The following is an 18,314-nucleotide window of genomic DNA, read 5'->3' as shown; positions in this document are numbered from 1 at the left end:
TTTGCCAAAACCAGAAAGCAAAAGAGTTGTAAGGCATCCTTAGAGCTGGCTGCTGTAGCCTTTCAAAGTCACCATCCCAGCCTGGCCTGGCAGGAAATTGGGCAGGCAACTCATGTTCCCTTTGGCTGCTCAGTATGAGATAGAGAGTATGTACACTGCCTCAGAGAAGTCTAAGTCCAGCATGCCAAATAGAGTACTGAGGGCAGCAAAGAGCAGTTGCAGGCACCAGGAAGACATGGAAGGTCTCCTCCACCTCCTTTTTGCAGAAAGGGCAGGCCACTGATGTGCTGGGTCTGAGAGATGAACAAAAGTGCCTGTGTCCAGGACTCCAAGTAGAAGCTGCCACTGGGGCTCTCCAGAGAGGGAGAAGGAGAGAGATTCTTATTATTTGGTAACTGGGCTGAGATGGCCAAGAATCAGGTTCAAGTCCATGGTGTGAACTGAGTATTTTTTATGTTGTCAAAGATTTTTGATTTAGCTGATGTTTTACCATCAGATTGCTTCCATGGATGACATTGTGCTTTTTTTCTTTTTGTCCCCTACAGATTTGATATTGCAGCAATTTTAATGTCCACTGAAAATATACTGTGGTCAGTTTGCAGCTCAGTGAGGGAATTCCTGAATCCACATAAAGACAGAGACCCTAAAATCTATAAAATACACAATCAGTGCAACAATCTGCTCACAGTACTGGCCATTTTGACTGCACCTTTGAAGGATCTATATGAGTAAGTATGAGAGTAATGTTTAGCACAAAGTAAAATTGACCATATGTCTTCATTAGACTTACAAGCAGAAGGTGGAGGATCTATTACATATTTTTGTATTGAGCTATAAATATAGCCTATAAAGAACTTGATAGCTTCTGATCTACACATTTGATTTTTATTTCCCAGTTAGTATTATGAGTTAATCTTCTTAGGCTTTATCCAACGACCATTGAAGCTAATGGGATTTTTTTCTAGCACCTTCAGTGAGCTTTGGATAAGAGACATCATACTTACTAGGCCTGTGCGAAGCAGAAAGTATTTGGTTTGAATTTGGCAATTTGGAGGAACAGTGATTCGATTTGGTGAGTCAAATTACTGTCCTCATTCAATTCACCTGAATCCATAACTGAAGATATTCAGCACCAAATCTTATTCAGCCATAGACTATACAGGCAGGCAGTGCTGGCAGGAGCAGCCGGATGAGCCCCTGCTTGAGCCAGGAGCCCCAGGAGAAGCCACGGCTTGTCTGGCTGCTTCCCCGGCTGCCTGGGGCGAGGCAGGCAGTGCTGGCAGTCTCAGGAGAAGCCATGGAGGCTGGGGAGAATGACTGGGGAGCTGAGGGAACAAACTGGTAACTGGGGAATCAAACCGGGAGTCTGGGGGAAGCTCCTGTTCATTCCCCCAGCTCCTGAGCTCTGATCATTCCACCCTGCCCCTGCAACTTCTCCCAGGGCTGCCAGCACTTCCTGCCTTGCCCTGGAGGGGGAGCAGCCACACGAGCCATGGCATGAGCCCAGCCCTGGTAGAAGCTGTGGGGGCTGCAGGGAATGAATGGGGAGCTGGGGGAATGATTGGGGACTGAGGCAATGAACAGGGGCTTTCCCCCAGCTCTCAGTTCGATTCTCCAGTTCCCGGTTTAGTCCCCCAGCTCCACAAACATTCCCCCTAGCCTCCGCAGCTTCTCCCAGGGCTGCCAGCACTGCCTGTCTCATCCTGGTGGGGAGGAACCTGGGGGGAGCAGTTAGATGAGCTGTGGTTTCTCCCAGGGCTGCCGACTAAAGCTGGGGCTCATCCGGATACTCCCTCAGCTGCTCTCACCGGCATTGCCTAGTGCCTGCCTGTACAGTCTATAGCCGAATCTCCGAATCCCTCTGAATTGCTTTGGAGGCGTCCAGTTTGATTCAGAGAGATTAATGGGTCTCCCAATTAATTTGGATTTGGAGATAGTTAATAGAAGCTAAAAAGGCCCATTATGATTATCTAGTCTGAGCTCCAGTATAATATAGGCCATAGAATTTTACCTAGTAATTAGGACAGCAAGCAATTCATTTCTACTTCATCTAGGATACATTTTTAGAAATCTTTACCTTCTTGACTTAAAACATAGTGAATTATTTATTGTATTCTTAGAAACATTTTCACAATAATAACTTTCCATGACTGTTACATTTGTACTTTTTTACCAGCCTATATTAGTCTAACTTCAGTTTCTAGACTTTGAGCCTTGTCAGTACTTTGTCCACTAGATAAGTTACTGATCCCATGAATATGGGAGTATCTTACCCCATACTTACATAAGAACATAAGTAATGTCATACTGAGCCAAAATGGTGGCCCCACTAGTTCAGTATCCTATTTCTGACAGTGGTAGAACTGGATGCTATGGAGGGAGTGCATAGGGCATATCTAGAGTGATCTGTCATTATCCTCTCTGACGTCTGCCATCACTGATATAGAGATGTCAGAAGATACATCTCTGACTATCCTGTTAATAGCTATTGATAGATTTACCACCTGTTAACTCATCTTTTTTCATTTTGAACCTGGCTATGCTATCTGCCTCTACAACTTCCTGTGGTGATTAGTTCCCTACTTCTGGGATTTTTTAAAATAATGTAATTAAATGATTTGTTGGTTACTAGACTGGTAGGAAAATTGTTTATTTAAATGAATCATAAATATACTCTAAAGATTAAGTTACAGACATTACATAGGAGTTATGCCGTTGCCTTCAGTACAGATAGGATTTCCTCCTAAATATTTTGTTCAAAAATCAAACATCAAAAAGAAAGTAGTTTGGATTTTATTACATCATGAGAAAACTGGAGGGACATTTAAACCATTTTATGCCATTTTTCTAATGCCTGTTCTTTACAGATTTGCCTTGTCTCTTGAATAACAAGGAGTGACCTACTAACATGAAAATTAGGTGAACTGTAAAGGCACATCCAGATGAGCACACATGTGCGTTTCCCCAGGAAATGCCCCTGCATGTACACTCTGATGAATAGCAAATAGCCCAGGGTAGGGTAGGGGAGGCTGGGGCTAGCACCTGGGTAGGCTCCAGCAGCTTACCTGGAGCCTGGGGGCCTCCTGGGGCTCCAACAGTGGTGATCTAGGTATGCAAAGCCAGGCTGGCAGCCAGAGCATGATGCTGGCCAGCCAGGCTCTGGTTTTAGGTAGTGCATGTGGTAGCAGTGTGCGCCACCCCGCTTTTTTCTGGCACAGGATTTTTGACACCGGGATCTCCTGCATGTGAGTGCCTGCACGTGTGGCCTTGTGGGGATGTGCCCTAGGAGTATGAGTATTTGTCACAACAAATGCCACATTCAACCACACTGTACTTGGTCTATAGGCTCTAATGTGTGCTACTACTTGTGCTCAAAGAATGACATTATCCACCTCAGTCCAGTGCTGCCATGTGCTGTATAAGCATACTGCCTAATAGAGGAGGGCAATTAAGGGTGGATTGAACAAGTTTACATTTTGATTTTGGGGCACAATATTATCAAATAATTTTAAAGACAAGATGTATAAATTTCAGTATATTAAATTGATTTAGTTAAAACTCACTTGCTTAGGGTCCAGTGGGCAATTTAATTTCATAGATTTCATAGATTTCATAGACATCAGGGCTGGAAGGGACCTCGGGAGATCATTGAGTTCAGCCCCCTGCCCAAAGGGCAGGAAGTCAGCTGGGGTCATAGGATCCCAGCAAGATAAGCATCCAATTTACTCTTGAAAGTGTTCAGTGTAGGTGCTTGAACCACCCCTGCTGGCAGACTGTTCCAGACCTTGGGGGCTCGGACAGTAAAGAAATTCTTCCTTATGTCCAGCCTGAAACGGTCTTGCAGGAGTTTGTGACCGTTCGACCTAGTCATCCCTTGGGGCGCTCTGGTGAACAAACATTCCCCCAGATCCTGGTGATCACCCCGATAAACTTATAGGTGGCCATCAGATCACCCCTGAGCCTACGCTTTTCCAGGCTAAAGAGTCCCATGTCTCTCAGCCTATCATCGTAAGATCTGTTTTCCTGACCTCTGATCATGCGCGTGGCTCTCCTCTGGACTCTCTCAAGCTTCTCCACATCCTTTTTGAATTGTGGAGCCCAAAACTGGACGCAGTACTCCAGCAGCGGCCTCACCAAGGCCGAGTACAAGGGGAGAATGACGTTCCGGGATTTGCTCGAGAAGCACCTATGGATGCAAGCCAGCGTTTTGGTCGCTTTACTAGCCACAGCATCACAGTAAGGTTCTTTGTGAATCATAGAGAAAGCTGACAGATTTCGTGGATTGGTCATGATAAAAATATCATGGTGTATCACTGATTTCCAGAAAAATATTAAAGCTAAAAATGATAAATTTAACAAATAATTTTCAAAGGTAATACATATTTAGTGAAAGCTAAAGATGGTTATTCCCTATAATTAATTTCTCAACCATGTCTTCCAGTACTTTTATTCGTAAACCTAATTCTCAAATTGCAAGTTTTTGTATATTTTATATTGCATTTCACTACACTGTCAATAGCTGAACCCACTAATTACAGATCAGATTACATAAAAAGTTAATGTGCTTAGTTTGTTTATTAAGTTCCCTGAATGTATCAGTTGCTGAGATGCATATTTTGGAACACAAAAGCATGGTTTATCATTAACAATGTGGGAATGACAAATGTTGGACCTAGTGCCAGCATGTTTGTGCCAGGATAAATTCCAAAAAACAGAAGCATTTTCTCTTGGCAATTTGATGGATCTCAAAACATAGAATCCTGTCCTGAATAATAAAGCATTATTAAATTCTCCTTTCTTCTCTTTGCAGCTGATAACTATAGAAAAATAGCTAATGTTATAAAAAAAATGTTAAAATTTAATGGGGCCATGAAAAAAAGTTCATTAGATAAAAATGAATGTTTGATGAAAAATAAAAATGCTTTAATAAAATGATTTAAAAAGATCACGCAATAAAAGTTCTATAAATGTTACACGCAATCCTTTATTTGTATATAACTTGCTGAACCTAAGCCCATATTTTATCCTTACTTATGGGGCTTCCTGCTCTTAGTTTATGGGCTGACATTGACAAAATATGTTGCACTACAACAGGGATGCTGTGCCTTTTACTGTGTCATTATAGCTAATAAATACAAGAAGACTTATCTATCTTTATATATAACATGTGACCAAATACCTTTTATTGATAGCAAATAAATTAATAAATATGACATGTTTTCTGCATTAAATTAATAGATGAATACATTCCATGAGCTTTTCTTACTCTATATGAAACACATGAATAATCTGGTTGCCTGACATTCCTCCTTATAAAACCCTACTTTCAGTTGATTATAATTGCCTCAAACTGTTAATTTCTTGAGCTGAAATTTTCTGTGTAGGGTGTCTGCCACTGAATGGTTTCTTTCATTCATTCTTTCATTCATTCATTTCATTAAAAAACAGTTCAGCTATTTCTAGGAACAAAAATGGTTGGACACATACATTGGATTGTTCATATTAAGAACATCTTTGGGCCTTCGAAATGCATAGGGCCCACACTTCGGAGCAGGAAGGTGGCTATTGTGTCAGAGATGTATTTTTCCCATTCCTGTGACAAGCTAACTTTGCCAAAAGTATGAGTAGGGGTCTACCCAGGGAGGTGGACAGCTGATTTCATGGAGAGATTGTGGAGCCAGTCACCATTTTCATGGACCGATTGAGGGCTCTCCCCCCTACCCCCTCAGCCAATCAGCAGTGACAGGCAGGGGCAGCAGCCATCTTGGGTTCCCCTTCGTCTGGGGAGTTCCCTCTGCCTCCTTTCCCCCATGGTGGTCTGCACGGCTGGGTTGCAGCACTGTGAGGACTGCTGGCTCCCTCTGGGAGCCAGCATTTTATTTTCAGTAAGTTTTTTCTTTTTTTCATTTACTTTGCAGATATTTCTTGCTTTCATGATTTCCATGAAATCACAATTTCAGTAGATCCCTACATATGAGCCTTTCAAAAATATCGTGTTGCATGTATTCAGACTGTTGTTTGGACTTATGTGTAGGAATGTTAATGATCAATTAAACACAGGTTGGAGGAGTTGGAGCCGAAAGTGTCAATGTTGTGGATGTGGATAGAAGAGCATGCTTCCCTTTAGAATCTGGACTGGAACCTAAGATTCCTAAGTCTGACCATTCTTCTACTGTTAGCAAGTATTTTTGAAACCTACTGTCTTTATCACACTCTAGTTACAGTCTATGGAGAATGATACCCTAATATTGCTGTTAGTTATTTAGCTCAAGAAGAAGAGGTCTGTGCAGTGGATTTAAAGATCACACCCTGTTAATGTTTATGTGAATTCCAGTATGATGCCACATATTTCTGTATTTTCTATTTCCTAGTTTCTTTTAAAAAAGCAAATTTTAGATGAATATGCACAGACAGGTACAAATCCCTGTGTTAAAAGAACACTCTTAATGTTGTGAAGCCAAGCATTCAAAAATAGAAAAGTGGCAGAATTAAAGATGCCTCAGGAACCTTAATTAGCCCCCTTGTTTGTGTATGGTACACTATTTACGTACATGGTCATCTGGGGTTTTCCACAGGATTGCTGCCTCATTCAAGTGCTGAGAATGAATCTGCCCTAGGGATAAATCAGAATACTATAGCAATGGAGGCTATTATCAGTAAGATGTGTGTCATTTGTTTCTGATATAATAAGATTTGGAGTGAATAAGAAAGGGAACTGCAGGGGAGGTGCAAAGCATCCTGGGATGCTGGGGGACTGTGAGTTAACTAATTTAGGTTAAATCAGTTTATTGAACTTCTGTCCCAGATCCCCTCCAGATTCAAATTAATTCTGATAGTACATCTGTCCAGGTTTATCTTAAACCGCTTTTGAAAATGGTTTATGTGCACTGAATTTCAGTTGTTACAGATTTGATTTGGTTTCTGATCAGTCATACCGGTTTATGTGTAATTTCTGTCCGTAATGTATGACAATTCCACTTAAGCCTTCATGTTGCCTTCTGTAATGTTCTTAGGGTAGCTCAGGTCAGAGCAGATTTCCAGTTGTCTCATGCTGACAAAAAGGCTATAGTTTCTTCCATTGCATAAGATAATGGTAAAGTTCTGTTTGCTTTCCTGCTAATGTTTGTGTATAATAGTGATTCTCAACAAGGGTGTCTAGCACTGTTTGGTTTACAAACTTAATTCACATGATAAACCCAGAAGTTTCAAATATAGAACTCCATAGTTGTGGTCTTTCTGAGTTCTTTGCAACAAACTGTAGGCAAATCTATAGGCAAAAACAGAGTGAAAATAAAGAGCTGGCATTTTCCTAGAGGTGCCTTGAAACTAAAAAAGGTTGAGAACCACTGGTGTATAAGATATCAGAATATGTTGTCTTTTGAAAAATTACAAATTCAGTTTACTTGGAAAATTTAGTTTCCAACTTTATTCTGTCCTATTTATTGTCCAGTCTAAGGAGTAGTAGTAATTTATTTACAGTTTTTGTTTAAAAAATGCAGTACAATTGACCATCAAGTAAAAATAAAAGTAAAAATAGTTGCCTCTTGTTTTAATAGTTGCAAATATTTCTTTGTTTTTAAGAGATGCAAGTTACAACTTGTGCAACAGTGTATTATTCACAATTCATAATTATAGAGCACCAAATCCTTCAAAATGTACAAGGGAACACTATTAGAATGCATCTTGTTGGCATCTCATCATTTCACACCTGCACTGAATCTTACAAGATCAATTCTCACCTTGTCATACCCTACAGAAGAATAAAACTACTGTAACTTGGGTTCTTGCTGTGGTATTAAATACTCTCACAGATGCTATCCACCACTTTCAGATTATAGGCAGCTGCCTGAACATATCTTACAGTCAAAACAAATTTTCCACTAACTATTACTATACTTCTGTCAGAAGAGTAGTTGAATTCAAGTGTCTGGCACAGAGTTAGATTTTTTTTTTTTTCCTGGCAAGACTTACTGCCAGCAGTGGACACTGAGAACTGCTGGCACCAAGGATTAATGAATTATTAGTATACACTTCATTCTTTATGATATTTAACCATATTATTATGTTTAAACAATATACATCCTTAAAGTGATAACACGGTTCCACATCAGTTTTGAAATTTGACATAGAAGTTTTTTACCCCAAACCTCATGATTCAGAATCCAAATGTCTATGTCACCTGTTTGATAGTACAAAAGCTCTTAAGATCTTTACTTAATTTGTTCTATTACAAAAATTTCTGTAACTCTTCAGTGTGTATTCTTGAAGAAGTGTATGTTTTTTGAGAGAGAGTGAGAGTGACTAGGCTTTATCAAAACTATTATTTTGATAATATCAATACTGAATTTAAGACAACTTTGAATTTAAGATTACTCCCCCAATAATTAGACTCCATACATGTAAAAAATTATAAATGTGTTCTAATTTCCCATGTATAGACTCTAATTATTGGAGAGTTGTCTTAACTTTGTCCCTTCCACACAGTTTTGCAGCAGGGAAATCAGTGGCAAGGAGGCAGGCAGTGGGGAGGAGGGGTCAAGTGGCCTGATCCCTCTCCCTTGGACCTTGTACCTTGCCACCTGTCTCCCCCAACACTTGCCCCCTCTTCTTGTTACCTGGTTCCTGCTTCCCCTTGTCACCTGTGCCCCTGGGGCCTTCCTCCATACTGCCTTCTCCTTCCTACCTGTACCCTCTGGCACCTGCCCTCTCTGCTTTTCATGCCCCATCCTCCCTGGTGCTTGTGCCCCAGAAGTGCCTCTCCCCCTGCTGCCTATTCTGTCTGTACCACTGCTTCTTACTCTCCACTGTGACTCCAGCTCTGGCTCTGGCCCTGCCCTGGTGGCTCTGGCCCCACCCAGACAGACAGCAGTGGTGGGCTGGCAGCAGCTTTGGTCCCAGGTTGGTCCTTTCTTCATTGTTAGAAAACCAAGTTTCTATGTATGTGGAATTAGGTAATAGCGAACACTTGTGTCCTGTGCTTCTGGATACTAATGTAGCCCAATTAATAAATAAAAATAACAACACTGTTCTACTTAAGGGATGCCTATATCCTCTTCAGCTTGAATCTAGTTTAGGAGATCTCCTATTATAATATAGAAAGATTTTTAAAAACTAAATAAAACTCTATTAAAACAGTTGTATATTGTTACTCTGTCCATTAACTACATTTTAATTCCTAAAAGAGCTTGGAAAGTTTACATGGATATTTTTATTCCCCCTCTGTCTCTCCCATATCCATTCCCAGGCTTGGGAAACGCAACACACCCTTGTGACATAGGGCTACCTAAATTTTTAATGATGTATTATCCATTATTAAAATTCCTCTCAAAAATATACTGGTAGCTTTTGAAACTGGAAAGAAGAAAATAGATGCTTGGCATTTCTGTTAGTATACTAGGGCAAATCTACCCCTCCTGATATCAGTGAGCTATAAACTCATACTTGATGCAGCTAAGGAAAGGGAAACTCCCTAGTGTAGTAGTATAAAGTAGCTAAAGGGATCCTTTAAGTTGGGAATTCTCAACTATTTTCTTCTTGAGGACCTCTCTAGCATGCTATAGAAACTCCACAGCCCACCTGTGCCACAACTGTTTTTTTGCACATCCAGTAGATTAAATGCTGTATTAAAGTGATAGTTATTCAGTTAAACACCTATATAGTGTCTAATATACAAAGAAAAGGTTAATATAGGTACAAAAATTATAACTGACATATAATAAATTATCCTGACATATCACCTGGATGGATATACTATCATTATATTATATCAATTATTCATAGTTGTTGTACCCATATAAATCTTTTCTTTGTGAAGTTTCCATTTTCCTAATTTTATATGTATTTCATGATTATTTTTATTTTACTTAGTGTAAAACTTGTTGGTGGTGCTGAGGAACAATCTTTTTCAAGACATGGGGGTATCTGCAACAAGCACACATGCATACATAGTCAATGTTCATCCTGGCTTGGTACATTGTTTTCATTGATGTCATAGCAGAAAATCCAGCTTCACATATGTAGGTGGTATTAAACAGTATCAAAACATTCAGTGCTGCAGAAAATGCAGTTCTGTATTCATCAAAAAACTCTCACCAAAACGTCTCCAGTAGCAATTTGTTACACCTGGTTCTGAGTGAGCTGTCTGATGAAATGTCAATGTGCTCTTCCTATAGTTTTAATGGGACGATGGATGGAAGCTAACTTCAATATTCTCACTAAAGGGGGTTGTAATCCACATGTGTGTAGTGGCTTGTTCCATCATGAGTTCAGGGAAATAAGCATTAAATTTGTCAAGCAGACCAGATAGACTGCTAGCTGAGGTTTAATTATGTCAAAGTCAATATTTCTTTCCTGAATGAAAGAATGTAAGAGTTCAAACTTATCAGTAATGTCCCCACAGACATGAACTTTCCAGAGTTGTAGTTTTCTTTTGAATGCCTCAATTCTTTCATGCTGGGCAATAAAAGTAGTTCTCCCACCTTGTATAGTTTTATTCAGTTTATTATTTTACTGAATATGTCTGTTAGGTAACCCAGTTTTGCCAGACACACACCATCTTTCAGCATTTTGGCAAGTTCAAGTTTCCTATTGGCTAAGAAAGTAAATTTAATCTCAGAAGATGAGTTATATATAAGCAAGCATTCTACCTTGAGAGAGCCACCTCACTTCTGTTTGCATAAGCAGGGAATGGTGCTCTGCCCGCACTTCCTCACAAAGTGCAGCAAAGCACCTGAAAGTTTGTTTCTTTGGATTTAATGAAATTAACTGGAGTGTCACTGCTGTGTTCAGTACACTGTGAACACCTAGTTCAATATCTTCAGCAACAAGCACCTCACAGTGTAAAAAACAGCGTGTCCAAATAGCGCTAGGTGCAATGGCTTTTATTTTCTGCACAACACCTGAATGCTTTTCAGTCATTGCTGTAGCTCCATCAGTGCAGATCCCTGTGCAATTTGTCCAGCTGATTTCTGCAGAAATCATTACATCATCTAAAAGTATGAAAATGTCATCTGACTTCCTTGTCATCTTAATCTCTTTGCAAAACAAAAAGTCTTCCTTTATTTCCTTATTCCACACATACCAAACATAGGCAAGTAAATGGAAAATTTTTGAAATGTCTGTGAATTCATCTAATTGTATAGCAAAGTCATTCTCACACAGCCGATCAATGAACTGCAAAACTATGTCTTTAGAAATAGAAGTTATCTGCTGTTTGACCGTGTTATTTGAAATAGGTATTTTTGCAATACCTTGGCCTTCTCTCCAAACTTTTCCTTTGCAATTTCAGTAGCACATGGCATTATTAAAATCTCAGCAAAGGTATGTGATTTATTTGCTTTAGCAGTTTTCTGCACCACTATGTAGGCTGTTCCTACAAGCTTTTTATCCATAGTAGTTGTAGATTTCATTACTGCTTTAGTACCAAGCAGTTCCTGGGCCTTTATCTCAAAAAATGAATGTTGCTTGTCATTATTGATTTCATGCTTTGTAATTAAATGTCTCTGCAATTCTGAGGATTTTAACGTTCAATGGACAGTATTTGTACACAAATTACACACTGCTTTTGAGGTGCATCTCCACTTCCAGAACAAATGAAACCAAAATTCAAATAGCTGTCCTCATATTTCCTAAATTTTGTAGTTATGAATTACTTTGTTTCTTATTCACACCACCTCCCTTGTGTTCTTCAGCCCCTACTTTGGTTGAACATGTTGAACAAAGCTTAGTATCATCACTCCATGAATGTTGTTGTTTTGATGCTGATGGTCATATTAAAATGTATGTGTAACTGATATTTATTGTTTATGTACAATGATTTTTCCCTGTGCTATGTATCTTTTTGTGCTCTTACTGAAATAGCTCCTTCATACTTTACGTGGAGTAAATGGAGAAACTGTTATGTAACCTGAGAATGTGAAAGTGTTAGTTTCACTGAAGCCAATAGGTTTCAGCATAACATGCAGAAAAATTAATGTGCTCTCTGGAGCCTGCTGAGTATAATCATAATATTAATAATAGGCAGTACTGGTTTCTAAAATAAGAAGCATAAGGGAAATGAACGACTAAAAAGTAACTCAGTTTGGTTACTTTATCTACTTCCAGTCTTATTTTAGAAACATAGTGTATAAGAAGAAATATTAAATGAAATGCATGTGTTATTAGCTCTTCATATGCAATGCCAAATATAAATGCTAAGGTGCAAAAAACAATGTCTAAAGAAAATTGAGATTGTTTTAATTGCACAGGATACAATACAATTAAATAATTTCACATCAGTCTCTTAGTTCTTGCATTTCATATTTCTCCTTAATATGTATTTAATCTTTTATTTAATTAGACCTATTTATTTTTTCCAGGTCATTTAAGAATGGTTTTGTTGAGCAATTTCCTCCAGGTTTCTCTAAAGCAAATATTAATCATCCTTTATACTGGCTGTCTTGCTTAGCATCTTTTTGTCCTTCACTTAAGTGAGTATCTCAGTTTTGCTGTTGTGTAACAAGCATTGCATAGTAAATACTGGTTTAATATTGATACAATATCACACATATAATATATTGAGATAAAATAGGCAGTTGAAATTAATATATTAGACCTGTTCTGAATTTGCATGTTTCACCAACTGGAAAGATGTCCTGTTCTTAAGCTTCAGTAATCTATAAGACGACTCAGGTTGAAGGCAGAATGTGTATTATGTTTGATATTTGAATTATTTTCAAGATATTTTAATGAAACCTAAAGTTATACTGTTCTTGAAAAAAATGTAGGCTTTAGCACAGGTGCAGCTTTCATGGTGTATAATTTAGGACAAAAGAATGAACTTAAATCCCTGTCTTTACTAGGGTTGGTCAAAAAAGAGGTTGATATTTAAATAACTCATTGAAAATATGCCAAATTTTTCCACTGTCTAGTTGTGTTTGATTTTTAGGGTGCTTACTGCATGATTAGAAGAAAATGCTTAATTTTGCTTTCTGTGTCACTGCCTATAATGACAAGTTATATATGAGACATATGCTACCAGCTGTGCTGTCATTTGCTTTCTAATTTTGGACCCAAAGTACTCCCACACCCATTGTAAGATCTACTTCTAACCCCTTTGCCTCCTCCCTCTCCTCAACAAATTATTTTGACTTCTGGCATTTTCCAAGAGATCTTCCCCTCTGGTTTTCATATTTTAGATGCTTTGGTAAATATTCAGATTAACTATAAGAAAAAATGATTTTCTCTTTCAAAAGAAAAAGAAAAAAGAAATATGCTCTGTTCCTGAGGTCACATTTATTCTGGCATTAAAGATTGTAATGAATAGCAAGGATCTTAAGTTTTAAGTCATTTTGGTTCCTTTATTTGTAGGTAAATCCTCAAAATGTAGCAAATATTGTGAATCATCCCAGGGGTGTAATATCCTTGCTTCACCCCTGTATTGCTTTCAGAGAAAGGGGTGGTAAAACCAGCAACCACAGGGTCCTCTTATGTAAAGCCTTCATAAAGACATTCATTCCTACTGGAAGAAATTTCTTCCAGTAGAAAAGTAGCCCGGACCCGGACAGTAAAGATTTTCCTCCAGCCCCAGGAGTAGAGAGCTTCACTGATGAGCTCTCTAGCTAGGGGTACTATAGGACTGCTCCTGGAGCCACCTTGGTGTTTAGGGGAACCATTTAACTGAGTGCTTGCCCTTTTCCCTGACTAGGAAGGAGCAGGCTGTCAAATGGAAGTTGGCAGCTACTGGAAAACAGCAGCTGCCACAGAGAGCCCCAGGAAGGTCTGAGTCCCAGGAGGATGCCGTCTCCCCCCAAATCCCACCAGTCAGCTGACTTGTAGAAGTGGGCCATTCTTTCATGGTGGGAAGAGCAGTACAAAGAGCAGGGGAGCACTCAACCACTGTAGCAAGACTCCAGTAGTTTTGCCACAGGGGTGCAACAACCTACGTCACCCTGCACTGGTATGGGTTGACCCAGAGCACTGCGGAGTGAGGTGGGGGCATTTTGCCATGGCAGCAAGGCTCCCAAATCTTGCCACTGTGACACAGCAGCCTGCCTCATCCCCCTCTGTTCCAGGTCAGCAAAGTGCTGAAGAGAAGTCACCAGGGCTGGGAGCCAATCTTGGGGAAAGCCTCCACACACCAGGCTCCCCACCTCTCCAACTGTTAAATTGCTACCCAATTGAGTAGTGAGGTAGGAGTAGGGAAAAGAGGATGTTGGAAAGGCTGGGAGCTAGAGGCCCTCTGGCTTTCCTCCCAGGCCCTTTTGGCTTTTCAAACATCTTCAACTAAGCAGCAGGGGAAGGCAAAGGAAAGCAAGCAGGAGGCTCTCAAACCAGGAAAGCCTGGCCCCAGATGTTAACCCAGGGGAAGGTGTGCAGAAGTCCAGTCTCCTGGGAGAAACTCTCCTAGGAGTCTTTTAACCCTGGTTGTTTCTGGGTTATTTTTCTCTTGGAGAGGGTATTTTTGCTCCAGGAAAAAAAGTATGAATGTCTGTAAACCTTTTTTTGTTTTGTTTTATGATGCTCTCAGTAGAAATTGAACACATGTACATGGCCAAAGGGGAGTATGTTCTGTGACCAGTTACATAAAGTGAAATCTTAGCCCCATTTAAATGAGTAGCAAAACTGTCACTTATTGCTTTGTAATCATAATTTCACCACTGGCCTTTCAAGCAATTTTGTCCTGGAGGGGTGCATCTACATGTGTAATTATGGCACCTGAATAAACTGCAGAAGTTATTCCTCTGGAGTTAATTGCTCCCAGGCTTACCATTTGAACATGCACCTGGGAGCAGTTTATTCAGGTGCAGGACATGAAGCCTGGGCAACACAGATCCGACTGGCAGGGACCCCAGAGGTCAGCCTGCGAGCCCGGGGCTGCTTCCCTTGGTGCAGTGTGCTGTGGATGGGCTGGCTGAGGCATGAAGGAGCTTCAACGTGAGGCTAGCAACTAGGCAATATCTACATGTGCTATTTAGAAGTACTGTCCTGCTGCAGAGTAAATTAGTTTACTCCAGCCTAATAGGGGCACAAGTGTAGGTGCTCATTAGTCAAATGTGCAGTAAATGTCTTGTGTAGACATGCTTGAGGAGTAGCAGAAAGCTGCTTTAAAATACTCAAGGCCTAAATATTTCCACGTTGTGGGAGAAAAATCAGAGGAATGTAAATGAGGAATTCCAGGCACTGCTTTTCCCACTTAGGAAATAACTTTCTCAGCACAGCAAATTGAAAGGGAGAGAAGAGTGCAAGTCCTTGTGTGGCCAGTGTGACATATGGCCAAAACCTCATGCAGGAATTGACAGAAAAATAGAAAAATATTTAATTCCTGGTTTTGACAACAAAACATTTGCCTGTTCAGAAAATTCAGTAAAAGACTCATAATTTAATTGACTTGAAAAAGGGCCACAATTTGAGAATTATTGATTTTGTTCTGAATTTTTTTTTACTGTGCATTAATGTTATGGAAGTTTATTTCTTCTCATCCCTTATTGCTATACAAACAATAAAGAGTGAAAAAATATACAAATTACAGAAAACTTTTCTTTTAAAATCTTCCGAATCCTTATTTTATGTTTTCAGCTTTATGCCTCATGGTAAATTGAATCCTATTACAACAAAGTTGATAACAAATTTATTTGTGCAGATCAATCCTTGAAATCTTTAATATTTTAGGAATTCTAAATTTCTGCATATATTAATTTGTATTTTGTTTCTTTAACATTTTTATAATTTTTGCTTAAAGTATATCAGGATTAATTTTCTGTTTGTCTAATAAAAATATTGAATTTTTCACATTTATTTTTCATCTTGAATTTCAAATGAAATAGCACATTTGTTTATTCAACTTTAATGACTAGTTCATAAATATTAATGTTCTTTTAGTGATTTGCTTTTGTGGTTTATAGGTTGCTTTCATATAATTTTACCTTGTGCAAATCAACATTTGTGTCTTTTCGTACTATTACAAAACTGAACATTTATGTGTGTGATATTTATATATACTTCACCTTTTGTCTCTTTTATGAGGCTAGTCTTATGTTCACTGCTACATGAGCTAGGAGGATGATAGAACATATGCCTCTCCATATGTCCAATACAAAACTTCTCAGTGCATTTATTGGTGCTAGTTTAGTGGCTGTAGGGAATGTCTGCAATATTTTATTTTTCCTCTGAGTGAGTCACACCACTGTACATTTCAATTTGCAGGAGGCGTAAAGAGCCAAGAACGAGTTTATATTGCAATATGATAACTTCCCATCTGGTCAGTGACAGACAAGTTTTATTTCTACCCAAATATTCTAAAAAGGGCAATTATGTATATATTATATATTTTTATGTAATTTAAAAATATTATTCTTCACATCCCTAACTGACCAACCCCCTTCCTTTTCTCATATTTTGAAGGCAGTGGAAGGCATTGATAGGAAGGATGCTGTAGAAATATATGAAATACACATGAAGACAGACACAAATGTCCTTGTAATGTTACTGAATTAATGAAAATGTAGAGTTGACACTTAAGTCAGTATATTAAAGGTGTTACTTTTAATATTAGTAACTGTTTAATTTTTACCTGTCTAGTAGTGTAAATACAAATTTGTTTTTATTCATTTGTTGAAACCAGGTATCTTCAGAAAGTGTAATTTTTTTTAAGTGATTTGTAATGAAAGGGATTATCCCTGAAAGTTTAATTGCTGTAAAATGTGCAAAAAAGTCTTTTTACTTCAAGTTCTATTAAGATTTTTATTCATATATAATAATACACATTAAAATTATCTTAAATTTCAGTGATGTGTAATGTTAATACATTAAAAATGTCATTGCCAAGTAATTAAAGTTGCTACATGTATCATACACCTGATGCCAACCCATAAAAGCATCAAAATGAATAGCTAGGGCACATACTCACTTCACTCATATGCCGATCTATTGTCAACTACTGCTCAACTAGTACTACACTAAAGACCATGTGTTGCAAGTATAATTCCATTCTGTCACATGACCTTCTTTACCAAAGTATCCTGTTAGTAATGTATGTTTGGCATAGTAATGTGTTACATTACTTCAGGATTCTAAGAAGTTAACACTGCTGTTGCTCACCCTTCCCTTTATCCCTGCTGCCCATATTAGTTGCCAGGAGCAACAAAAAACCCTACATTTCTATAGTGGTAATAGTGGAGGGGAGGCAAGCGACATTAACTTTGTGGGTTCTGGAGCTAGCTGCAGGGATTAACACTCCCAATGCAGGGTCTCCAGCAGCTATTGCAACAAGCTCTGTGGACTGAATTCCATGGGTTTGGTGGTCCAGCCAGTGAGAAACCCTCAAGCTGGGTGACCCACCTTTGTGGGCTGGATTCAGCCTGTAAACTGTATGTTTAACACCCCTGGGCTAGGGACAGATATTACACACAAACCAGTAAAAGTGATCAGAAACCAGTTCAAATCTGTAACCCAGCAGAAGTTCAGTGCACATAAACCACCTTCAAAGTGGCCAAAACTGATTTAAGATAAACCTGGATGGAAGTAGTATCAGACTTAACTGATTTAGGTTAAATTGGCTTATTGAACTTCTGTCACAGATCCCTCGAGATTCAAGTTAACTCACAGTCCCCCAGCATCCCAGGATGCTTTGCATCTCATGTGCGAACACCTCACAGGTTGGACACACTAGCTTAGGCCCATGCTGTCTGCTCCAGCCAAGCAGAGAGGCATGCTCTAGTGCTCCTTCCCTCCCTCCCTCCACCAGCTTCTGGGCTGAGTTACTGCAAGCATGTTGCTGCTTTTTTATAGTAGTCTTAACTAAACGTTTTTCATGTAATAATTTACTAGGAATTTTTAATGCTTAAGTGGAGATGGGTTGTGACAGACCTGTGGAAGTATAACTACAGCAGCACCTGACAAGGAAGAGTTTTTCGATCAGCAGCTGCCACATGAAACATGTTCAGTTATATGCCACCAGCTGTGCATAAATGGCACATAAACTTTCTGTACAGCTATACATAAATCCTTCTCCAGTCTAACAGAAAAGTGTTGCTTCTATTGGAGAAGGTTTGATTTAATAGAAAAGGATGGGAGTGTGAGCTCTGGTGGGTAGAGTTTATGCATGTATAGTTTATGCATCAGTGCACAAAAAATGTATGTACATTAATTTTACACATTCAGTGCATATATTTTCTTCATTGATAACTATGGATCCATAAACTGTCAACCAAAATGAGTAATGGGTAAAAGTCACCCCAGATTCAAACTTTGCTAAGTTTTTTGGGTAGCTGGACAATGGCTTTGAAAATGTCATTCAACAATGAAAGATAAGACAGTAAGGGAAAATTTCCAACCCT

General features: G+C 39.1%; 1 protein-coding gene across 6 annotated transcripts in view; it reads left to right on the top strand.

Moving 5' to 3' along the window:
* KIAA0825 (KIAA0825 ortholog) overlaps window positions 1-18,314 on the top strand; it is a 398,113-nt gene that overhangs the window by 141,454 nt on the left and 238,345 nt on the right. For all 6 annotated transcript variants that reach the window (XM_090038268.1, XM_090038263.1, XM_090038264.1 and 3 more), the window contains 2 exons: window positions 546-728; window positions 12,357-12,467. In XM_090038268.1, coding sequence (XP_089894394.1) covers window positions 546-728; window positions 12,357-12,467 — 294 coding nt within the window. The remainder of the gene's footprint in view (window positions 1-545; window positions 729-12,356; window positions 12,468-18,314) is intronic.

The sequence above is a fragment of the Crocodylus siamensis genome, chromosome 3, assembly GCF_052110815.1.
Source record: "Crocodylus siamensis isolate JL-2025a chromosome 3, ASM5211081v1, whole genome shotgun sequence".
Classification (NCBI taxonomy): Eukaryota; Metazoa; Chordata; order Crocodylia; family Crocodylidae; genus Crocodylus; species Crocodylus siamensis.
This window is presented reverse-complemented; position numbering and strand designations above follow the sequence as displayed.